At 34.8% G+C, this 25,757-nt stretch overlaps 1 protein-coding gene across 50 annotated transcripts in view; it reads right to left on the bottom strand.

Moving 5' to 3' along the window:
- KTN1 (kinectin 1) overlaps positions 1 to 25,757 on the bottom strand; it is a 108,056-nt gene that overhangs the window by 35,955 nt on the left and 46,344 nt on the right. For 45 of the 50 annotated variants that reach the window (XM_081509522.1, XM_081509515.1, XM_081509533.1 and 42 more), the window contains 20 exons: positions 23,033 to 23,139; positions 21,846 to 21,978; positions 20,345 to 20,432; positions 17,564 to 17,730; positions 17,082 to 17,150; positions 15,774 to 15,811; positions 14,856 to 14,946; positions 14,413 to 14,481; positions 13,494 to 13,531; positions 13,268 to 13,349; positions 12,405 to 12,473; positions 5,527 to 5,561; positions 5,018 to 5,108; positions 4,019 to 4,087; positions 3,423 to 3,460; positions 2,662 to 2,752; positions 2,444 to 2,512; positions 1,212 to 1,249; positions 552 to 642; positions 406 to 474 (listed from right to left, as the gene is read on the bottom strand). In XM_081509522.1, the coding sequence (XP_081365648.1) occupies positions 406 to 474; positions 552 to 642; positions 1,212 to 1,249; positions 2,444 to 2,512; positions 2,662 to 2,752; positions 3,423 to 3,460; positions 4,019 to 4,087; positions 5,018 to 5,108; positions 5,527 to 5,561; positions 12,405 to 12,473; positions 13,268 to 13,349; positions 13,494 to 13,531; positions 14,413 to 14,481; positions 14,856 to 14,946; positions 15,774 to 15,811; positions 17,082 to 17,150; positions 17,564 to 17,730; positions 20,345 to 20,432; positions 21,846 to 21,978; positions 23,033 to 23,139 (1,542 nt within the window). The remainder of the gene's footprint in view (positions 1 to 405; positions 475 to 551; positions 643 to 1,211; positions 1,250 to 2,443; positions 2,513 to 2,661; positions 2,753 to 3,422; positions 3,461 to 4,018; positions 4,088 to 5,017; positions 5,109 to 5,526; positions 5,562 to 12,404; positions 12,474 to 13,267; positions 13,350 to 13,493; positions 13,532 to 14,412; positions 14,482 to 14,855; positions 14,947 to 15,773; positions 15,812 to 17,081; positions 17,151 to 17,563; positions 17,731 to 20,344; positions 20,433 to 21,845; positions 21,979 to 23,032; positions 23,140 to 25,757) is intronic. The other 5 variants (XM_081509532.1, XM_081509549.1, XM_081509562.1 and 2 more) reach the window with 1 other exon arrangement.

Here is a 25,757-nt window from a genome sequence, read left to right as displayed (position 1 = left end):
GTCACCAATAAAATAAAAACACAATTATCTGTGGTAGATTTAAGATTGAGCCATTCATAAAACAAAGAATGAATTTTCTTTAATTTTTAATATCCATTTGTTTAAGGATTACAGATTAATATAACAATTAAACAACAGACACTTAAAAAGGAGAATGAGTCTATCTGAAAAAGTAAGGAGAGGAAATGCTTTTAGACTCAGGTTGACAAATGAGGCAGTAATAGATTTGACAGGAATAAAAGTTAATTTTATTTTATCAACAACAATAAAACTACAATACCACAGTAACTTTTATGGCAAAAAAAAAAAAAAAACCTCAGAGAATATATTAACTTCTTTATTTTCTAGTACAGTAGAGATTCTTCATTTTTTATAAAATATGCTGGCAATCTGTTTATACTATACCTCTTGAAAATTATGCTGTGCAAACTCCTGAATATGAGTTTTTAAAGATTCATTTTCTTCTTGAAGATCCTGAAAAAGAATAAGTCTGAATAAAATTGATATTGAAGTATAAAAAGGGGTGTTACCTTTTATTTTTAACTTCTCACCTGTAACTGTCTCCCTCTATTGTCTAGGTCTTTCTCCTTCTCTTCTAAAACAGTCTTCATGTTATTCATCTGTTCCTCCTTTCCTTTTAATCTAACAGTAAGTTAATAAGAACTATCAATGAAAAGGTTACATGACTAAAGACCAAACAAAGTAAAAGTACTGGAGACTGGAAAAGTATATTTCAGATCGTACTCATAACCCAAATTGATTAAATAAACTAAAAACATAAATATTTTACGTATAAAGGCATATAAGATAGTGGAGACATCAAACTGAGAAGCAGCTCTATTTCCACCCATTAACACACTGTTTAAGTCAATACTGGCAAATTTAGCTTATTACAACTAGTTTGGGTATGAAATATATAACCAGTTTCACAGTGGCTATTAAAATGAGCAAAGAGCAACATATCAGTTCAAGGCCATATTTAGATTATAAACCAGAAAAATAAGACTTCCACTGTATCCCCATTTCCATCAGTAAACCTGTAGGTTAAATGCTAATGAAAAATTTAAGATCTGAGGCCTTTAAGATATAATTTGATGTTCTTTAAAATATTACTTGAAATCAAATAAAAAGGAGTTAGGATTTTCATTATAATTTTATATCTAACTTGTGGAAAAGAAATATTAAAGGGAAGTGAGGAAGATGGTACTTACAAGTTCTGAAGTTCCTGAACTTGAGAAGTGATAGATAACTGAAATGCAAAGAAGCAGAAAAAAAGTAACTCATTTTCTTTCAGTTTACTTTACCAGGCTTTATGATAAACCTTAAAATGTGTACATTTCAAATCACAAAGATCCTAGTTGAATTACTCATGTCAAAATGAGATGACTTGATTTCACCCTCTCCTGACTCCAATGACAGGAGGTGTAGGGGGAGAAGAGACAAGGAATACAATTACGAATGATAAGTCTAAGGAAAGTGATACTTCTAAAACCTAAAATTGTGAAAATTAGAAATATTAACTGTCCACATACCTCCCTACAATGTCAGAGCACCTATCCCTCCCAGTCTTCAAGGCCAACTACTCAACAGTACTTTATCTAAGTGTGTGCTTAGTCTCTAAGTCATGTCCAACTCTTTGCGACCCCATGTACTGTAGCCCACCAGGCCCCTGTCCATGGGGATTCTCCAGATAATACTGGAGTATTCTTTATACTCTCTTTTACTCTCCTCTTATCATACACAATACAATAGGATCTTGTACTCCCCACTGTCTTCTCACAGTCCCTTCTTGGCTTAGGTATCAGCTCCTCAGGAGGGGACTTTCTGAATTCTCAATCTCTACTAGGAGTTTAATCATTTCCTCATACCTTATTTCATTCAACAATTTATCTCCAACAAATAATACAATACTTTAATAAGTAGGAGGAACTGAGTAAACATTTCTAAATTCATCTATTGGATAAATGTATGAATCATCTCTTCCATGCAATCTCAATATTTCTTTCAATGAAACCTTATCAGATTAAATTCACCAAAACTACACACTTATTTCCAGTAACCACATCTACCTCTGAAATACCCTCATGAAATCTGTACTTTATTCTATAGGCAAAGGTTGAGTAAAACATATATCAAAAATATTTTGGAACATGCATTTAAAAAAAAAAGTTTACCAAAGTGTTTTGTTTTGTTAAGTTGGCAAACTAAAATAAACATTACTACAGAAAACTTCCCAGAAAAAGAACTTTAACAATTAAAAGGTATATTGATTCAAATATTAAGGGCATTTTCTCAAATCAGGCAAAAATAATAAGCACAAAACCCAACATACTTACAACACACTACTAAAAAGTTTTTTTCTGAGTAACAAGAAAAAAACCAAAGAGTTCATAAATATATATACACTAATAAATCTGTCATGCTATGGCTCTGGGATTTTTACCTGTTGAGCCTTTTCAAGCTGGATATTTCCTATTTCTTCTTTTAGAGCCTCTATTTCCTGTTTCAAATCCTTGACAATGACAAAACAGACAAGATTGGACAATGGAAACACAGAAATTGACATAAAATGCAATGTACAGACAAACACATGAAATTAAATGGTATTCACTAAAGTTGATAAACAAAAAAACAAAACATAGGTTTTATCTCTCTCAATACCTGAATAGTTTTCTCCTTATTAGCAACTTTGAGAAGTTCAGCTTCCAAAAGCTCTTCCACAGACTTGATCTTTCCATCTTTTTCATGGATCCTTAGATAAGGAAATGCAGTATTAAATGTGGAGAGAAATCATCAAGACCCATCACTAAGATATAAAAACAGCACCAAACCATGAACAAGTTCACCAAATCAATTCTCTCCGTTTTAAGTAAAAGAGCAACTTGCAGCCAGGAAAAAACTCTTAAGAGTTCTTCCTAAACAAGAATTAAGCAGTAACTACTAGATGGCTGCAGCCTATACACACAAAAAGCTGGTGACATGCTTCAAAAGAGCACAGGGCATGTAAGATTTGTATTCCAAAGAATACTGGGGAGAACTGAGTTCCTCTCAACAATATAGGCTTCTAGAGAGCTCTGAAAGCTAGAGCAGAACTTATATACAATTATAGCATTAAACCTTACAGACACTTCAAGAAAACAACACATATAAAGAACTGACCTCTATTCAGTATAATCTGTTCATTAATAGTTCTTACTTCATAAACAAAATTAACAATTCGATACTCTAAGTTAATAAATGGGAGTCCATCATGGAAATTGATTTTTAACAATCACAAATTGCACTGGGAAAGCACAGCTAAGTTGCCTTATTCCAACAATGAAAAAATCCTAGCCACCTCAATTGCACAATAAAATACGACTTATGAGCATAAAGAAAATGGAGCAAAAGAAAAAGACCAGCTTAATAATGTCATTACTTACACTTTCTTAAGTTCTTCAACTAGAGATGCAAAAGAAACCTAGAAATAGGAGGGTATCCTACTTAGTAATACGCTCAAAATATAAATGGGTCATAAATAGAAAAGTATGTTATTTTTAAAATTAAATTTTCTACTACACCAAAATCTGGGAAAAATAAACCTGGGAAAAGCACTTGGAAAGTAAGGAGCTTTAAAGCTACTTATGGTTAAGTGTAGGTCAAAAGAAAAATCAATGTATAAATATTGAAATTATTAACTCAATGATCCTAACCATATAAGGAGAAGATAGGTAACCTCTTTTACTATTATTTAGAATTTTTACTTTACATATGTATATTCAAAACCATCTATCATTATAGTAACGAACAAGGACATGCTGTCTAGAGTACTCTATCCAGTGTCTGCCATAAAGTCAGCGTTTACTAAACTGCAACTCCTATTACTCACAATCAAGTCACCAATCAATCACAGATTAAAACTACAATTGACAGATGCCATGTTGGAGAAGGGAGGCACAAACAAAAGACTTGCTACTGTATTTGATAACAGGTATGCCCACTGTTTAAAAGAGAAAGGTTGCAGGATCTACTTAATTACCTGATCATTTTGCTTGGCCTTTAAATCTTGAACTTCTTTTGTCAAAGATGAATTTTCTGTTCTTATTGCCTTTTCAAAGACACATAAGTACAACATACTTTAATTTTCTGAAAAAACAACTAGCTTCAAAATATAGTAGCTTCTCATTTTTCTCTAGCCGCTTCTTTTCCTCTCTGAAGGCCCCTCTACATGTCTACACTTCTATAACTTCCAGAGCCAGCCAAATCGAGTTTTAATTTGATTATCCTCTCAAGTATTTCTACTTATGTTTCCACAACCTGAAAACCATCAAGTATACCACTTGTCAAGTCACTTCTCGCCTTAAAATCAAATACACTGTTTACCCTATTTCTTCCAGCAATCCTATTCAAATTAAGTTACTTAAGGCTAACGATGGGGCATCCCAAGTGGTGCTAGAGGTAAAGAACCCACCTGCCAATGCAGGAGACATAAGAGATGCAGGTTCGATCCCTGGGTCAGGAAGATCCCCTGAAGGAGGACATGGCAACCCACTCCAGTATTCTTGCCTGGAGAATCCCAAGGACAGAAGAGCCTGATGGGCTACAGTCCATGGGGTTGCAAAGAGTCGGACACGACTAAAGCAACCTAGCACACACTCAGGTAAGGCTAATGATAACCATAAAATGGAACTTCATTTTCTCGTTTCTCTGGTCTCTAACACTATTTCATGAACTTATCAACTCTACTAGTTACTATTGTAACTAGTTACTGTTTGGTTATAACTCGGGCATGGATGGAGGTGGGAAAGCCACTACAAACCATAACAACAGTATCTACTTCATTAAGGCAGTAAAAGCTACAGTCAACCACACATTTTTCTATTTATAATAAAATCTTAAATTTAATGAAAAAAGAACATCATATAAATTCATAAAATGTGGGTAACTAAAAGCTATGGGAAAAACATTACATGTTACAGCGAAAACTCTTTATGTCACTGAATAATCACAGGTAAAACAAATATACAATATGCTTTACATTAAGCTCTTCCTCTTTCGTGGCCACCTGAATAAGTCCAGTTTCGAGTAATTCTTCTACAGTCTTCAACTTCTCATCTTTCTCTTGAATGCTGAAATAATAAATTTAAAACACATGTATGAACTACATTTCAAGGAAAATGACATGATTTCTAAATAAATATTTGACATGGATTAACTCCTATGCCCATCATTCTTTATAAACTTTCAATTCTAGAAAGGTTTCTGATGATCTTCAATCCTGGTCCAAGGGTTCTTCCTCTTTACCAATAAATAAAATGTATTCAAGTAATGCATGCTTACATGCTAGCCTAAACAAGTAAATCATGGCCATACATGACTCTCACAAACCTAATGTAATGCCAAAGCAATCAACAGTACATCACTCTCTTCCCTTATGAAGTACAAAAAAATTTTTAAGAATTTACACTAATATAGTTAATCATTCTGTTATCTCAGACTTGGTAGAAATGAGTCATTAAACTATTAAAAATAATTTTAATATCTTACCATCTTTCCATTTGTTCCAAAACATCTTTATTAGGCTAAAACAAAATCACCAAAAAAAAAAAAAAAAAAAAAGATACTTTTACCAAGTTTGCATGAAATAAAACTACTTAAGAAAGAGAATTCTGTGAAAATTAAATAGATCCAAACTTTAGGAAGATGATGCATATTTAAAGACTGCTAATAGTTAAAGAATTTTTTCATTCAGAAAACACAAGAGACGGGGCTACACAAAAGACAAAGATGAAGTATAAAATGGGTTGGAAATGCCCAAACTTACCCTTGTGAGTAAGTTTTTAATTACCGTAAAAGAAAATCTTAAGGATAAGAACAGAATTTGCCTCTCCTTTACATTAATTCTTCAAATCTAAAATTCCAAGGTTCAGGCCTTGTAGGCCAAAAAAGAGGCTTTGCTCTTTCTCATCTTTGTTTTTCAACTAAGGTATAAGGCAAGTGTACAAAACCTGTGTTCAACTGAATGAATTTTTAACATGCAGATTTCACATAACCACCACCTAAGTCAATATACAGAATGTTTTAAAACTGACTGTGAAGTGCAAAAGAAACACAAGCACATATTTTCCTTGTTACGTTAAAACATGACATGTGAGCTGATCCCCATCTTTGACCCATTTTCTAGCATTCCCTCAATACACACAAATTCCTCATTGTTATAATTTACTATGTGTCCAGAAGCAGGGCACCCCCTTGGAAGTCCTAGGCCTTCAGGCAGCTAAGCAATCTAACAAAACAGGTTCAGGGTCTTTTTCCCTTCAACATTCTCTCTTACCCATTCTGTTCCCTACCTGCTTTCTCCTAATTCTACTAGTTTTGTAATTTTTTCCCATTTTACTAAAACCATTATTACAATCATTCTTCACAAATACTATTAATTTTTCCATTACCAAATCCTAATCCTAAGATTCCATTTATTAAATATTTCTAAAAATTAACTCTGTTTTCTTCAATACCTTAGGTTAGGTCTCCAGCTTTACACACCTCAAATATCATAATACCCTGCCTCTAGTTCACAAGCATTATATTGTAAGAGGTACAGGAGGATTTCTCAATGTGAAAAAAATCTTTCCCACCACTGGAAAGGAGATGTCAAAAATATATTAAATCATGATTATAAACTGAAAAATCATGCAATAAGTTTATAAACCTTTCATCAAGATGACTTTTGTCCATCTTCATTTTTCATGAATCCCATCTCACATAAAAACAATATAAAATTTGTGACCATGCATGATGACAGATGTTAACAAGACTTATTGTGATCATTTAACAGTAATACAAATGTCAAATTATTATGTTATACACCTGAAATTAATGTCAATTGTAACTCAATTTAAAAAAGATACTATTCTTAGTTATATGCAGCTTAATCAATTAGTTGTATTACAGCTTTAGTACTGTATACTTCACTACTATATAAATTCAAACACCTCATGGATACCATTATGATTCATCTAAAATATCAGACAAAAGGCTTATTCATTCTTTTAACATCCTTCAGCAGCACACCCACATAATAGATCAAGCTCATGGTCCTTACACAGCCTTCATGATTAGGCCCTAGCAAGCTTGTCTCTTCTTACACCTCATACTTTGCACCTCCACAATATGCCCTGAATATGCCAATTTTCCACACACTGCCATGACTTTTAATACTGTATGCCCTTAGCCTGGATTTCCCCTTAGCTGCTCAGCAAATTCTTGGCTTTTTTCAAAATCAGGTTTAATTGTCCCCTCTCTATGGTGCCTCTTCATCCTTATTCTCCTTCAGGTAGAATTATCTCTTCATCTAAACCTACCCACGCTATAAGAATTTTTGGAAAAAAAGAAGAATCTTATTCATCACAATTTTCTATGTATACATCTATCTCCACCCATATTCTCAAAGGCAGGAATGAAGTCTTATTCATCTCTATAGCCTTAACACTGTAGCACAGTACCCAGCATAGTCTCAGTAAAAATTTAGTGGACTGAATATCCTTTAACAAGGTTACAGTTTAAGTACTCTTCGTCAATTGCTCAATGAATATCCAATTGTATTAAACTGACCCAATTTAGTATCAATCCAGTATTTTAACTTTATATATTATTAATCTAATCCAACCCAATTTTCTCCTCCCTGGGTGATCTTCAAAACTACATCTTATACAGTAATGAAATTTTCTGCAATAAAATACAACAAGGCTGCAGGGCAAAAGAGAAAAAAATATTCTACTTCTACCATCTTTACTTAATAATCTTGTTGTATGTGTTAGTTGCTCACTCATGTCTGAGTCTTTGCGATGCCATGGACTGTAGCCCACCAAGCTCCACTGAATCTGACAAAAGTATTAGAATAAAAATAAAAAGTCATGTTGTTCCTTTGTTCCAGCCATCTCATCCTCTGTCGTCCCATTCTCCTCCTGCCTTCAATCTTTCCCAGCATCAGGGTCTTTTCCAATGAGTTAATTCTTCCCGTCAGGTGGCCAAAATATTGGAGCTTCAGCTTCAGCATCAGTCCTTCCAATGAGTATTGGATGATGCTCATGATGCTCAAAAAAAATACAGCTCAGGACATTTCCCACCCCCCCTAAAAAAAGTTTTGTTTTATTCTGAATAAATGAGATCTTAGTGACTGATTTATTTGTGTCATCTATTCACAGGATTACATCCAAATGAAGTCTTTTCTTCTTTAGTACATAAGCAGGTTACCTTACCTGGTATTTGTTATCTTTCTGCTTCCTACACCTAAAGAAACAACAACTTGGTACCATTGTTGGTTTCTGCTTCAATAAGCTCAACCGTTTCCTCCAGGATAAACATCCATGGGGCAAAGGGACTGAAATTTTTTTATAACTAAACTGCTCATCTTTCAACTGTCACTTGGAATTCTGACTGCTGGGTAGGAAGGGGTTAAAGAAGGGTGGAAATGAAAGAAATTAAAATTACGCTAATCTTTTATCTCTTCTTTCACTAGCACTGACAAAAAAAATGACCAGAGGGAAAAACCAAACAGTTGGCTCTTTGGTCTGCCAAGATAAGACAGGAGTCATAATGACAACCAAAAATACAACATCACAGTCATATGCTTTTTTTATTGTTTAGCCGCTCAGTCATGTCCGACTCTTTGCGACCCCATGGACTGCAGTACACCAGGCTTCTCTGTCCATCACCATCTCCCAGAGCTTGCTCAAACTTATGCCTATCAAGTTGCTGATGTCATCCAACCATCTCATCCTCTGTCGTCCCACTCTCCTCCTGCCTTCAATCTTTCCCAGCATCAGGGTGTTTTCCAATGTATCAGTTCCTCCCATCAAGTGGCCAGACTAGTGGAGTTTCAGCTTCAGCATCAGTCCTTCCAATGAATATTCAGCACTGATTTCATTTAGGATTGACAGTTGGATCTCCTTGCAGTCCAACGGACTCTCAAGAATCTTCTCCAATACCACAGTTCAAAAGCATCAATTCTTCAGCACTCAGCCTTCTTTACAGTCCAACTTTCACATTCATACATGACTACTGGAAAAACCATAGCTTTGACTATACGAACCTTTGTCAGCAAAGTAATGTCTCTGCTTTTTAATACTCTGTCTAGGTTTGTCATTGCTTTTCTTCCAAGGAGTAAGCATCTTTTAATTTCATGGCTGCAATCACCATCTGCAGTGATTTTGGAGCCCAAGAAAATCAAATCTCTCACTGTTTCCATTGTTTCCCCATCTATTTGCTATGAAGTGATGGAACCAGATGCCATGACCTTACTTTTTTGAATGTTGAGCTTTAAGCCAGCTTTTTCAATCTTCTCTCTCTCCTTCACTAAGAGGCTCTTTAGTTCTTCTTCGCTTTCTGCCATAAGGGTGGTGTCATCTGCATATCTGAGGTATTGATATTTCTCCTGGCAATCTTGATTCCAGCTTGTGCTTCATCCAGCCCAGCATTTCTCATGGTGTACTCTGCATATACATTAAATAAGCAGGGTGACAATATACATCCTTGATGTACTCCTTTCCCAATTGTGAACCAGTCCATTGTTCCATATCTGGTTCTAACTGTTGCTTCTTGACCTGAATACAGGTTTCACAGGAGGCAGGTAAGGTGGTCTGGTATTCCTATCTCTTGAAGAATTTTCCACAGTTTGTTGTGATCCACACAGTCAAAGGCTTTAGCATAGTCAATGAAGCAAAATTAGATGTCCTTACGGAATTCTCTTGCTTTACCTATGATCCAACAGATACTGGCAATTTGATTTCTGATTCCTCTGCCTTTTCTAAATCCAGCTGGATCATCTGGAAGTTCTTGGTTCACATACTGCTGAAGCCTAGCTTGGAGGATTTGAGCATTATGTATGCTTTCTAGACTATTTAAAAAAAAAAAATTAAAGAGTTTTTCAGAACAAGAAGAAAAATTCTAAGCATTAGTCAAAGAGCAAATCTTAAAAAATGAGTTTCCCCTCTTATCAAATAGTTCTTTTAGATAAATTTTAAAATGTCACTTTGGAATTCTCTTCTTTGGACTGTTCTTCATAAAACTCATCTTCATTTAAAAAAAACAACAACCCATCTCATGCTCAGTGTTAACAGAATATCTAAAAATAAGATTAGATAAACAAGATCCTACTGTATAGCACAGGGAACTATATTCAATATCTTGTAATAAACTACAATGAAAATGTGATAAAGAATACATATATGTATAACTGAATCACTTTTATGTACACCAGAAACCAAAACAAGTGTAAATCAGCTATACTTCAATAAAAAGAATTTTAATAAAATACAATTCAAACTCCCCAAAAAAGAAATTGAGATTTTAAAAAATATTAGCTCCCACACATGTGACAGTGAATTTTATGTAAGATTTTAGAATGGCAGTTCTTAGGGTATCATGTTATCTTAAGGGAAAAAAAATTAAGGCTAACGGCTTTACTCTTATCTAATGACGAAGAGTATCATTTTTAACACAGACTAAAACTGAAAAGAAAAGATCCAGGTACTCTGTTGAAACCTAAGTAAGAATCACCAGCACCTTTAATACTGTAATTCTAGGGCAGATTGAAGAGTTGGTAAGCATTTATTTTACCTCCCATGAAATTAATTTTAGAAAGTTTAAAACTTTATACATTAAAATCGATGTTTCAGAATCTCTGATAACCAACTCAGAAAAAGAATTACATTCTGCTTTTCTGCAGAAGAATTAACACAACCAAAAAATATCTATCATATTTTATCTAATCCAAGTCACCAATGCTGTATCTCACAACTGGTAGAATATTACATAACACTAAAAATTAAAAATGCCTTCAATTAAACTGTAACCAGAGACTAAGATACATCCACCCTTCAGATGATAAACTGAGAAGGAGGAAAAAATCTTAAACTGATGAAATATTACATTTGTTAAAAGCCATACCACAACAAAAGGAAATTAAGAGTTAAGAATAAAAGTGAAATACCAATTGAGCATTACATTGGCATGAAGTTACATCCCTGCGCTAAACATTATTCATTCAGCATTTTCTCTTCTATTACCTTTAGTTGGAAAGGATAAAGCATAAAATAATAAAGTGTATGCAAAGCACTTAATATCATATTTAGTGGGGAAGGAAAATAAGAAATAATGGATTAATTCTCGACAAGCAAATGGATGCTAACAAAATACTTCTAAGATACTTCCACAGCATTTGGCACAGCCACTTACACCAATTCAATATACCTGCATAGATGTGAATTTTAAAATAAAAAAGAAAGCAGGCATCTGCTAAAGGAAGTGCTATTATTACATTTCAGCTTCTAATAAAATGTGTCCACATTTAACAGTAATAGAGAAACATGCAAGGCTTCTATTTTAATATGTCATATAATATGATGTGTTTCTAGAATACTTTTAAAAACCAGAATTTGAAGAATTATATTTAGAAGAGTATGAATGCAACTCTTAGGAACAGCCACAGAACAGACATCACCTGGGGTGCGAGTTTATGGAGCCATGCTTATTCAGGCTGCTATAGTTTTGATGGCTTGCTATAAATACAAAAAGAAGTATCACGGCAGAAGCAGGTAGAGATGAGATGGGAAAAATAAATATTCTAAAGGAAAGGAATTAAGGCTTAAGATGTCTGCTACACACAAAGCATGAGGTTACTCAACTATATATAAACTCCCCCATTTAATTCTAACAAGCTTAGAATGTAAATAAAATCTCAATGTAAAAGACTTGGAATGAGAGGCCTTAGAAAAATTAAACAATTTGATCATCACTGCTTTTAAGTGCTGGTACTGGTTTCAAGGGCTTCCCAGGCGGCTCAGTGGTCAAGAATCCTCCTGCCAATGCAGGAGACTCGAATTTGATCCTGGGCCAGGAAGAGGCCCTGCAGAAGGAAATGACAACCCACTCCAGCATTCTTGTCTGGGAAATCCCATGGACAGAGGAGCCTGACGGGCTACATACAGTCCAGGGGGTCGCAAAAAGAATCGGTCTCAACTTTGCAACTAAACAACAAAGTACGTTTCAAACCCATTCTCTTTTTAAGAATCCACACTGTTTGAGAGGAAAAAACTGAAACTCCCAAAGTCCAAGGATTATTATCCTGAGAGCTAAATGTATCAAACTGATTTAAAGAAATTATTCTTATGCATCCTATTAAACTTTTTTTCGGTGTGGGGGTGGTGCTTATAAACAGGTTCACATTAGCTTCTTCTAAGGAAGAAAATGTAAACTTTCCTTAATTTAGATACTTGACTAGCACGAGATGACTAGAAATGCAATTAAAAGACGTATCTACATTTAAACGAAATTCCTAAAAATGACGGAGTTGATTACTATTTAAGAAGAACCAGATCTTGTTATACACTGGATATTTCTAACTTATAATTCATGAAAAGCCGTACCTGTTCAGAAACAAGAGTCTGTAGCTTCTGAACTTCTAATTGTAATGCTTTGTTTTGGTCACTTAGAATCTAAAAGAAAGAATCTCAATTTACTGCTTTATTAGGAAAAATTAACAAAGCAATCATTTGAGTAAGTTTTTAAAAAATCAAAGCCGTATAATTACTATAAGTACTTATAAAGTGAGAGGTGAATTATATACTGACCTAAGAAAGCAAATCTCATGGTGGCTTCATTTTTCAGTTTCAATGAACATATTTCCAGGGTATAGGAATACAGTAATGGTATAAAGTACATGTATGATGATATCTAAAAAGTAGTTTCTACTAAGCCCCCCTAATTCAGTCATGTGGTTTATCCCAAATGTTTTAACACTGGGCTTAGAACCCTTTCATGCGTATTTCAAAAAGTTTAACAGTTTGTCCCAATGAATTCTGGGAAACCCTGCTTTCATAAGTGAGCACTTACAGGATTACTATTAAGTAAAAGCAAAAAAAAAAACAAAAAAAAAAAGCAAATCTTTCTGCATGCAGGAATGTACCCATGCAAACAGAACACTTTACAATAATACTCAAGATATTTGGCCATGAACAGAAACTAGCACTACATCAGCAACAGAGGCAAATAAAACTACCTCAAACTATCAACTGAAAAATGTAGAGAAAAAGGTTGGGGCAAAACAAATATCAAAAGTCTATTATGAAAACAGATAAAGTCAAAATAATAGATTAAGTCCCCAAGTAAACTACAGAAATATTGTTTCAGAGTGATTACATATAAAAACTAGTTATTTCTACACTCACTTCAACTGAAAATTATACAAGGTTGTTCAAAGAAAGTTGAGTTGACAAGTTTAATTACACACCTTAAATTCTTCCATTTTGTTTGAAATTTCACACTGTAGCTGCTCTTCAAGCAATCGTATTTTATCATCCTTAACATGAATACTATGAGAAAAAAAAATACTTCATATATTCAGAAAGCTTATGTAAATTATGTGCACAACTATCAGTTATTAGCAGTAATATTTTCTTCAATTACACTTGAACATAAGTGTATGAATGGCCCATGTACAACAATACTTTAATCACCTTTTCTGCATCTTCTCCAGTTCATGTGCAGCAGCAGCCTATGTTGGGAATGAGATGAGAATTCTATTATTTCTCAGGAAGCACTCAAACCTATTCTTTTACTTAATTTTACTTATTACAGTTATATTTCATATATTTAGAGTACATATTAATAGTAAAATGAATAGCATATATTACTGTAATAATTTTTGCTGTCTAGTATTTTTTATTTCTCACTAATCAACTTTTATCCTAGTAAAAGCTACATCCTTTTCTGATTAAATGGCAGAAGGCTAAAACAAATCAGCACATGAGTGTTATAATCAAGTCCTCCAATAATTCCCTGACAGCTCAGTGGGTAAAGAATCTGCCTGCAATGCAGGAGACCCTGGTTCAATTCCTGGGTCGGGAAGATCCGCTGGAGAAGGGAAAGGATACCCCCTCCAGTATTCCTGGGCTTCCCTTGTGTGGCTCAGCTGGTAAAGAATCCACCTGCAATGCGGGAGAGCTGAGTTTGATCCCTGGGTTGGGAAGATCTGCTGGAGAAGGGCAAGGATACCCACTCCAGTATTCTGGCCTGGAGAATTCCATGGACTGTATAAGCCATGGGGTCGCAAAGAATTGGACATGACTGAGCGACTTCCATTTCATTCAGAGTTGGACATGACTGAGCAACTTTCATTTCACTCACCAATAACTCAAAAGTGATCAATTTCTTTGAACCAAACATTAATTTCAACATGAATATAGTAACATTCAGGTGAGTTGTGAGGGTCATGGTCAAACAAAAGAGGCTTTTAACAACACATCACGTATCAAACACAAGTAACCATTATACTTATTATCTATATGGATAAAACTAGGGCTTATGATACCAATGAAAATAAGTATAAACAAACTGTGCTTCTAAGGTAAATGCTTAAAAGCAATAAAGATCTACCTGTTCATTTGCCAGAGCCTGTAATTTTTGCACTTCAGCTTTTAATAAGAAATTCATATTCTGTATGTCCTAGAACAAAAAGGAAAAATAATATTAGAATTATTTAATATAAAATTAGATTTTAAGTCGTATAATGTCTCTTTTCTACCTAAGCAAAGGTCTCAAAGCAGAAATCTCAAATTACCACTTCTTATCAGAAAGAAAACCATCAATTCCTGTTATTTAACATATTTCCCAAATTATTGTGAATAATATCATCTGAGAAAAGTCCTTTGAACTTCTCCTCTTAGAGGGCTAAAGAAGATTTTGTAGTTTAGAAAAGAGACAATTTCCAAATGAATTCTAGAGTATTTTCCAGGCTTCACAGACACTCGTACTGATGACAAGATCAGGATAATTCAATGCCTATAAAGTATTGTAGCCATTTATAAGAAGTACTGTACCTTAAGTTCCTCCTCTTTACTTGCTAAATGATCATGCTCATTTGCTAAAGAATCTTCAGTCTGTTTTATCTGCTTATCCTTTTCTGCAATCCTTTAAAAGGAAACAGATTTGCACATTCAATAAACATTTAGAAGTCAAGTCACAAATTAAAGGATTAGAAGCCTCAAGTATGATCAACCTTACTTAAGTAAATTTTCATATAACTGTACCTTCAATCTCTATAGACCCTTTCAGTTTAGTAGTTAACTGTCACATGCATTACTACAATTTCATAAAATACATACCCTTATTTTAAAACTTGAGGTCAAAGAAGTTAATAATTTAAGCTCACAAGCCTGGTAATGTCAAAAACATTTTTCAGGACTTCTGGACTTACGTGATCCATGTCTATACAAATTATACAATACATAACAAAAAAAAGAATTTTATTTTCGGCATATCACCATATAGTTAGATTGTTCTTTTTCAATGGCTCAGTCATGTCCGACTCTTTGTGACCCCATGGACTGCAGCATGCCAGGCTTCCTTGTCCTTCACTCTCTCCTGGAGTTTGCTCAAACTTAGGTCCATTGAGTCAACGATGCCATCCAACCATTTCATAGTTAGATACAGAGTAACTGTAACTACTTATTAGATACAAAAACTAACTTCCACTAATTTTAAATCCCAGTGATGTCTTCCACATAACTGCTAAAGGCCAAAGGAAAAAGAGTTTTTCCAACTCTTTTTATGACAAAGACATAAAAACACAGAATACACAATGCATAGGGGTAGAAGAGCTAAAGTTGTTTCAAATCTAGTTGACAGTAATTTTTGAACAAGTTAGAACATAAAATCAATCATAAGTGTAGAATCTAACAGATATAAGTTAGTGATGACTAAGCAATTTTAAGAGAAATACAGAAAGGCAGGCTTACACTTTATGTAATTCTTCTGCTAGAGCTGAAGCGGAGGTCTAAGAAAGAAAAACAGTGTCAACATAAAAGCCTTTAAGAAAAAGTTCAAAAGTTGTACAATAATCATCACAATAGAGCTTTAAAAATTAAAAGAAATAAATGTATATAAAGTTAAGGAAGTAGCTGGCTCATGATGAATGTTCACTAAATAACAGCTATTATTCTGAAAGTAAATTTGATCAACAGCTTCCAGTATTAGGGAATTAGCATCATAAGACATATCTAATGAAATAAGTTGGCAGCTCTGAAAACTATTTAACTGACAGGTAACACATACACAGAAAAAAAAGCAGCAAAGGCTATTTTTCATTTATGCATTTCTCCTTAATAACAATTTCTAGTAATGAAATGATACCATTCATGATTAAGTTTAACAAGTCGTTTGATAAAGCCCATGTTCTTCTTTACTTTTCAAAGATACTAAGTATTTAATTTCTGATAAGTCTTCTAGAACTACCTCCCAGCTATAACTTAAGATCTCTATCCAATTTGAGTTAATAATTTACATACACACAAACATTCATACACACACAAACACCCTTTCCTATGTAATTCTTTCTCAATTAATTTTAGACAATAGTTCCTACAAAGAAAACAATTAGGGGAAAAAACCCCAAAAAACCTGTTTGCAGTTTTGGGATTTTCAACTTGCCTGAACCTTAAAAACAAGCTTTTAATGTTAGAACTACTTTTTGCACAGAAAAGTGACTTCTGTTCTATATTACTTTTCCTACAAGCAATTTTTAGAATTTTAAGTTGAAAAACTGAAATTAAAATTCACAGTATGTATATTATGGAAACAAGCTAACAAGTTGAGTATGTAAAAGTTTCTTCTCTTCTTAATGTTATACTATTTATATTCTAAAGGCTATGTATCTATATCTATCTATCTATCATATTACACAACGATGCCAAAAAACAACAGGTTTAGTGAATATTTAATGAATACTTTTAATACATAAACCGTTATTCTTGATAACATTTGGCCAATTCCTTCTTTTTTGTGACAGGATGGTGGACATTTTTTTCCCCTCCTAAGGTTAAAAACTCTCTAACCCACCTTCCCATTAGTCAGATTTGGATTTCTTTAGTACTGTTCTCTCACAGCACTAAACGTGATTATCAGAGCACTTACCACTCAGGATCAGCCAGTTGAATTCACTGACTAGTCACCCAACTAATCCAGTGCACGGCACTGAACAGGCACTCAAATTATTTACACAGCTAGGAAGCTATTAGTAATGACAAGCAATAAGAAAGCACCATTACCTGGGCTGCTATCTGGGAATGGAATTGTTGAATTTGAGCTTTCAACGCCTCATTCTGCTCCAAAATATCCTTTCAAAAACCAAAAAGGAGAGGGAAGAAGTATGCTGTTAAAAATGCCAATGTATATGAACAAAATGAGTTATAGGTACATCTGTTTATCTTTTAAAGGTACTCTTAGATTCCAAAAGGCACCATTTTAAATAACAATGATGAGGTACTCTATTCTCAGAGCTAATTTATAAAGCAGAAATTAAGAATACATTGTACTGTTCCTAATCTAATACAAAAAGCATAAGACTGTGGGTAAAGGCATCTTTGAGCACATATTCAGACCATATTGTGACAACTGCTCAAAGATTAAAAATAAATTTTTCATCCCCACTCCAAAATTAGGATAAGGAAGGCTATCCTCTCTTTCCTACACAAGACACATCCAACCACTGCCCATCTTTATTACTTTTTAAAAAGGGAAAATTAGATACCTGAACTTGCATTTGTAGAGACTCTTCTTTGTTCACCCTTTTTTGCTCCGATTCCATTAATTGCATTAGTCTTTGCTCCAACTGTTGTTTTGATACCAAGGTATCTGTAAGCTTACTATGCAGACTCTGTACTTCATTTTCTTTGGCCACAAATTTAGTCTGTAGATCTAACAAAACATTGCATTTTACAAAGGTCTCTTCCCTTGCCTGGTTACTGCTACTCATCTTTAGAGCAGGCTTATCTCCCCTGGAATATTCCCCTTTTGAATCTCTCCTGTGCTTCCCCACCTGTATATGGCTCCCCTGAGCAGCCTATCCTTACATTTTTCACAGCACCTGCCACACTGTACTAATTCACCTCTTCTCCCAAAGAGTGAGCTTTTTGAGATCACAGATTGCCTTTTCTCTATATCCAGAGCTATGCCCAAGGCTTGACACAAAATACATAATAAATGTGTTAACTGAACAGTATATGAATGTTTAAAACTGCTATGTCATTTCTTAAAAGCATTCTTAATTTCCCCAAAGATGTTTTAGTAAGTTATTCAGTGAATTTCTTGCCAATTCCTCATACTCTCATACCTGGAGAACAGAGAAAGATGCTGAAGGCTGACAAATGTCCTGGTGCAGGAAGAAGTAATTAAAACTTTTCTGCCTACTTCTATTCTTAGCAATAGTCCCAAAACAAGAAAATGAGAAACAAAAACAGTCTTTGACACAATTAGAAAATAAATATAACTCCAAATCACAAGAAATTAAGATAAAATAAATGGAGAGCTGATCACTGACTTGGCAAAGATGAGGAAGGGTAAAGTAAAAGCTCAAGAAAACAGCAATTCCTGAGAGTTGTCTCCCCATTCTATAACACAAATAATTCTAAAACAGGGGAGGAAAAAACAAACAAAAACATACCACACTACCACCAAGGACAGGCAAACAGAGAGAAAAAAAATGTATATATGAGTGTGTTACATAGTTTTAAGAAAAGTTAAGGTGTCACTTCTTTAACAAGACACTAATAACAGAATGGAACACAACTCAAAAAAGAACTCCTGAAAATTAAACATGTAATGGTAACATCCAGAATTAGAATCAGGAGAGCATATTTCTTACCAAATTAGGAGAAGTTAAAACACCAAATTAATACCTCCAAAATTCTCTGGGGAAAACTATTTCCAACCTAGAACTCCACATCCAAATTACCCATTAAGCATGAAAATAGAAAAACTAAAAACATTTTCAGATACTCAAAGCCTCAAGAAATGTACTTTGAGGTATATTCTTACAGAGCAACTAAGAGATACACTATTAAATGAGGGAGGAAAGCAAAAAAGATGGCAGTGACATAGGATCCAGAAAACAGAGTAAACAGACTAAAGGAAGTCTCAGAAGACAGCTTTCAAGTCAACAAGTAGAAAGCAACAAGTACTGGAGCAGAAAGAAGGACTCCAAAGGCATAGCCCCAGGAAAAACTGACAGCTTCACCAGTATCTAACATGTTGAGAGGCTGGGGGAAGCAGAGAGGTTAAGGAGTTTAACCTTAGGTAAAATTTGAAACAATAAAACAAAGATCAAGCAAGTTAAAAATATAAAGCAGGAACTTCCCTAGTGGTCCAGGGGTTAAGAATCCACCTTGCAATGCAGGGGATGCAAGTTCAATCCCAGGTGGGGGAACTAAGATCCTACATACCATACCACAGAGCAGCACAACTACTGAATACTGAAGCCTGCACACCACAACTAGTGTGTATACTGCAACAGAAAGATCCCATATGCTGCAAGGAAGGTCCTGCATGTGCCAACTATATATATGCTGCTAAGTCACTTCAGTCGTATCCGACTCTGTGCGACCCCATAGACGGCAGCCCACCAGGCTCCGCCATCCCTAGGATTCTCCAGGCAAGGGCGCTGGAGTGGGTTGCCGTTTCCTTCTCCAGTGCACGAAAGGAAAAAGTGAAAGTGAAGTCGCTCAGTCATGTCCAACTCTTAGCAACCCCATGGACTGCAGCCTACCAGGCTCCTCCATCCATGGGATTTTCCGGGCAAGAGTACTGGAGTGGGGTGCCATTGCCTTCTCCGAACTATATATATACATATATATATAGCAATAATTAACTTCAGGAAATTAAAAACATTGCTCAAGAATCTAAATATTGAGCCAAAGGGAAATGCCTAGGGGTAAAAAATATCAGAGGAAACCAAAGGTCTAATACAGAGCCAAAACTCTGTATGATCTACTCTTGTGTTTGGAACTGTATTTTACTATTAGCTCACCACCACTTTCATGGGAGGAAGGCAGACAGAGATAAACACACGATTACAAGCTCCATTATCTCCTACATGAATTCATCAAATTAAGAATAAATAGTGAAAGTTATCATTAAGTAGACAGTTTTCAGTCAACTACTTGGAATGGTAATGCTCTCACCATTTTTCTCTTCACAATATAGGAATGAGTCCTTCTTAGAAAAAAATAAAGAAAGAAAGAACTGATTATGGAATGAGAGAGAATAACCACAGAAATGGAACACATACAGATTCCTACTACCCTGTTTATGGACTATAATTTTATCTGCAACTTAATACCTCAGATAAAACCAGTAGAGGCTTATTTTTTAAACCCTAAGAAATACTAAAGAAATAAAAGTATTCAAAGTGTAAAAGCTATTTTTATTGAGCTATAACCAAAATGCCAATTTATACTTTCTTCACGTATGGAGAGAGGAGGAAATTTTACCCAGAATTACATAGTAACTTTATGTGAATATTTCTTCCCCTTACCTTGCTGAGCTGCTTCATGCTCTGCTGTTCTCTTCCTGATATAGCTCTGGAATTCTTCCCACCTCCTCTCAGCTTCTTGAAGTTGAACCTGGGGAAAGGATAAGTCAGCACAAACACAGGATTTCAACTTACAGAAAAAAAAGCATCCTCTATCTTTACTGTTGTGCCATAAAACTGCTTCTTCCAACAACTAGTCACTAGTCTCCCACACTTGAATAACATAGGCAGATGTGCTCAGCCTCATAATATGCACAGATATTATCAGTCACAGCCATTCTACCCTCCAATATACAGGATTTACAGATCAGAAATTTCAGAAACTCCTTATTTGTGCTGATGAATCAATATAGCTACTACTATGTATATATCTGACTCACTTAGCTATGATGAGCTTTCCAATAATCTTCCTTCAGCTGATAGGCTTTTCAAAAGACGGGATGATATCTTTATTGCTAACCTTTAGTAGGTTCCTAAAATTCTTATTTTGAGGTATAGCACAACACTTCAATTATGACTATAATATTTAATGTCATTAATCTACTTATCCATATCCATAGAGCACAAACATCTTATTTACAAATGCCACCAGCAAATATATTAGCAAGACAAATATTTATTAAAAGAAAGGACAACAATATCACTCTCCATAGGGACCCATGAAAACTTCAAGAAAACACAAATTATGGTACTTTCTACATTTAATTATCCTCAAAGCCCTTTTAACCTCTACTACTCTGGAACTGGTATTAAGGTATATCATCTATATTGATGACTTAGGTAGGAATCTATCCAATACATTTAACTTACAGAAACTGAACTATATGTTCAACAAATCCTCTCCCCTGTACAAGGAGGAACAGACAATTCTACTCATCACTCTACTCAATATGCACAGGTTAAAATGTGCAAGAGAAATGAGTCCACTCCTCTCTCTCAGTCAGCCTAAGCAACCCCATGCATGTCTTCTCAGTATAAGCATCTAATGGCACCAAGTGCCACTCTGGTGTCTAAAGAAACCGCGTGATTTTTTTTTCTACTATGGCTCAAGTGAAAGCAACTGGAGTATTACTTGGCCTCGTGCTCAAGCAACAGAAAATCATCTATTCCAATGCTGAAATAAAAACAGGCTCTACTAAACTTACTTAGAGATCCAAGTTATTAATAAGTGATGCTGAAGGTGATTTTAACTACCTATCAAAAATCTGATTTTTGTCTTATACATGTACATGTAGACCCTCACCTCCACACATAAGGTGAAATTCTGTTTATGCCTGTCAATCAGCTAATATCAATTTTCATATCTTTAAATAGTCTTTAACTTCAAACTTAAGCCTGTATTCAGTTCTTTCATTAGTGTACATGTTTCTACACAGGCAGAGCACTAAGACTACAAGTCCCATTAAGCCTCAGACTGCATCTCTCAAAAGCTATATACACTCTCAGGTCATGGGATTGGAAAGCCACATTATTTATGAAATGATAAATAAAGGTAATGTTTCACCTTCAACTGAGTAACTGCTTGCTCAGCATTCTTCTTTTGGACTTCCTCTTGCTGTAGCTTTCCTGTTTTCTCAGTCAGCTCATTCACCAACCTAGCATAATCCTGGCGCAGTTTGTTTAGTTCAGCAGACTGCCTGAAAACAGTTAACTGGATTAGGAACCTTCCATTATTACAAACACATGTAAATGAGTAAAGAAAAAAATGTGAGTTCTGCTGAGTTAGTGATTCCACTTATAGATAAATGACAATTAATGCTCTGAAGTGAAGTGAAGTCGCTCAGTCGTGTCCGACTCTTTGCGACCCCGTGGACCGTAGCCTACCTGGCTCCTCCGCCCATGGGATTTTCCAGGCAAGAGTACTGGAGTGGGTTGCCATTTCCTTCTCCAGGGGATCTTCCCTACCTAGGGATCGAACCTGGGTCTCCCGCGTTACAGGCAGACGCTTTACCCTCTGAGCCACCAGGGAAGCCCCCATTAATGCTCTGAGTGTCTACTAATAGTGAATTTGGTTGAATGTAATCTCTGAATCATTCTGATGGCAATAATACAAATACTAAAATTACCATAAAGTAATCAAGAAAAACGGGTAACCACACACCATGAGCACGAATCAACAGTATCACTCTCAAATCAGTGTTCTGAATCAACCAATCAGAATAGTTATTCTATGTAAGCATGCTTCTAGTCTTCCCTAAGGCTGTTTCTCAAAGTATGGCACTGTGCATGCTTGCGTGCTCAAGTACGGCTCAGACCAACTAAATCACTATCACAAGGAATGTGTCTTAACATGCAGATTCCAGAACTCTACCTCAAAGCCACTAAATCATAAACTTAAAAGGATAAGACTCAAGAATATGATTTGTAGCTAACATGCCAGATATTCTTCATAATAATCAAGTTTGAGAACTACTGTTTAAGGAAACAGAAGCTTTAAAACTTGCTAATTCGGTCTCTTAAATTTGTAAGCTATTCCACTGGTGGTACTAGTATTTATCATACAGTTTAACTGAAGAGGTTCTTCAAAAGCAAGAGGATAGGTTTTGAAAATTCATTCATTTTAAAAACAAGTGTAAAGAACTAAAGTCTAACCAATTACTATCAAACACCATTTTGGTGACTGAAGAAAACACTCTACCATTCAATGAAAATACTGTCATTTTATTAAAAGTAAAGCATTTGGGAACATACTTGCTTTCTAGTTGGTTTGTAGTGTTGCTGACAGCGTCTCTCAATATGCCATTTTCCTGCTTCAAGTGAGCTATCTCTGCCTCCATCTGCTCACGAACTTGCTGGAACTAAAATTATTTTACACACATAAGATTTAGAAAACAATAACTGCCAGAGCTAACCTCAAAGAAAATTTATCATGATGAAAAGTAAAAAAGCATCAATAGAATAAAGTCTGGATATCCTTCTCAAATAAATATAAGCAAATTTAAAGGATAAATTTTGATAGTGACAGATACAAAGTAAATATAAGTTGTCACAGTATTCAAGAAAGCAAGTAGATGCTGGCTGCTATCATATGCAAAATAAATACCTAAGATGCTGTTTTAGAACTGAAAGATATTTTTAGAAATCTTTCCTACACAAGACTCATATAGAACTGAAACTGTATTGATCCTAGAATATGTCAATTAAGTTAGCAATATTTTAATAAAAGATTTTAGTAATCAGAAGTTTAAAGACTGAAAATATGTTTGAAACATTTACATTAAATTACAAATTGAGCCATATCCAAATAGATGGCAAATTCACTATACAAAAATCTACTTGCTAAAACATCTGGCTTCTAGTTTTTTATTTCAGAATTATAGAATCAAAAGACAACACTGAAACTTACATTCCCACATCCTCACTTTAGTATGTGAAAAAATCTTAATAATTTTTAGTAAACCTATTCAATTAAGAAGAAAAAAAGTATATGTTGCTGATTCTCAGAAAACTTATCATATAATAACTATATCTTGGCCTCTATAAGCAATCAAGTTCAAAAAAAGAAATAATCACTTCAAAACCCTTAACCTTCAATAAAAGATATTGAAACTACTTTTCAAATGAATGTAAGTCAGAATTAAGAGGGAACTAGATCACATGAGGTTAGGAAAAATCAGTTCTTCAATAACCTGGTTAATGGAAAAGAATATTTCAAAAGGCTGGGGGCTGGGAAGATGGAGGATTGAGCCAAATGAAAGCATCAAAGTAGTGGATGGGTTAAGAACCTGAGGAGAGATTCATTCCTTTTTTTTTCATTATTAGTGGCATTTCCACAGAAAATACTACTGGAATTCTGATAACAGTAAAGAACTTTTCATTTTTCAGCAGACTACTAATGTGATCGAAGCAGTATTTTACAAATAAAAATCTTGTGCTGATTATTCATTAGATTGGAAAAGAGACCTATTAAGAATGCTATTAACTGGGGCTCCGTAACAGCCTAGAGGGGTGGCAATGGATGGGAGGTGAGAGGGAGATTCAAAAGGGAGGGGAGATATGTACATCTATGGTCAATTCATGTTGATGTATGACAGAAATCAAACCAATATTGTAAAGCAATCAATCAACTTAAAAAAGTAAAAAATAAATTACCTTCTCTAAAAATAAAAAAGAATGTTGTAATTATGCTAGTAAGAAATAATAAACTAAGGTCATATCTAAAAACTGAATGCAAGAATAACTAGAAATAAAGTAACTTCAAGATTTTAAAACAAATTGTAGATTGGGCAAGGGAGCGAGAATTCAAAGGATTCAAGCATAAGAATAATAATGCTTCAAAACATTAGAAAATAAAAACAACCTGACCAAAGTTTGATTTTACACACATGTTAATTTTGAGGTGACAACAAGCACTTTCAAACTGAAGCATCAGCTGGCAATGGAAACAATTTCAAAAAAAAAATCATTGATCCACAAGGTTCAATTAAGGGGAGTATTATAAGCCCACTTGACAAGCAAGCCAAACCATATTCTTCAATAGCCTTTTTATCAATAATAAAGATGATATTTCAATGGAAGGGAGGGTGAGGAAACAAAAGAAGAAAGAAAACAACGAAAAATCACTGGTCCAGACCTAACAGAAACCATGAAAATGGATTAACACTGTAAGAGATAGTAAGCACTGAACCCTCTAAAATGTTGAAAGAAAACAGGCAAAAATAAGAACACCAAACTGAAGGTCACGTAAGCTAAAACCATTATCATTCCCTCTCTTCTCCACTGCATCACCAAGCCCTATCTACTACCTCTTTCTTATCAAATAAATGCCCTCATTATCAATGTCTTGACTTAAGGTTTTTGTTCTCTGACTTGGATTCCGGCAAAAGTCCTCCAACTATCCCTTGTTCCACTCTCCACACTGCTGTCACTCTCCATCCTATGTCAGAGTAATAATTTAAAATACTATAAACACATTGCTGGGTTGCTTAAACTCCTTCACTGGCCCGCCAGTTCTCAGGTATGTTGTTCAGTTGCTCAGTCCTGTCCGGCTCTTAGCGAACCCATGGACTGCAGCACACCAGGCTCCCCTGCCCTTCACTATCTCCTGGAGTTTGCTCAAATTCATGTCCATTGACATGTCTTCAGGTATACAAGACCTTATTTCTCTAGATCTCTTCATTCCAGCCCTGAATGCCAAATATCACAACTATTACTATATTTCTCATAAGCTGTTATCTCTAGACAACCTTTATCAAAAACACCTGGAGTACACTCATTAAAAAGCTCAATCCTGGGCCCCAAAAGAGACCTACTGAACCACCTATCTCTCAGGATGGGAAGGAATTTCACTGGGTAATAAGCCTTATACCCAGTGCCCATTCCTTCACTTTCTTTCCTGACAATGACTAATTGTTTCCAAAGAATCAACAAAGTCTGTTTATCATTGCTAACAAGTCTTCCCTAACAGTCCTTCTGT

This window comes from Giraffa tippelskirchi, chromosome 7 (genome assembly GCF_054371585.1).
Source record: "Giraffa tippelskirchi isolate mGirTip1 chromosome 7, T2T-mGirTip1v1.2.pri, whole genome shotgun sequence".
NCBI lineage: Eukaryota > Metazoa > Chordata > Mammalia > Artiodactyla > Giraffidae > Giraffa > Giraffa tippelskirchi.
This window is presented reverse-complemented; position numbering and strand designations above follow the sequence as displayed.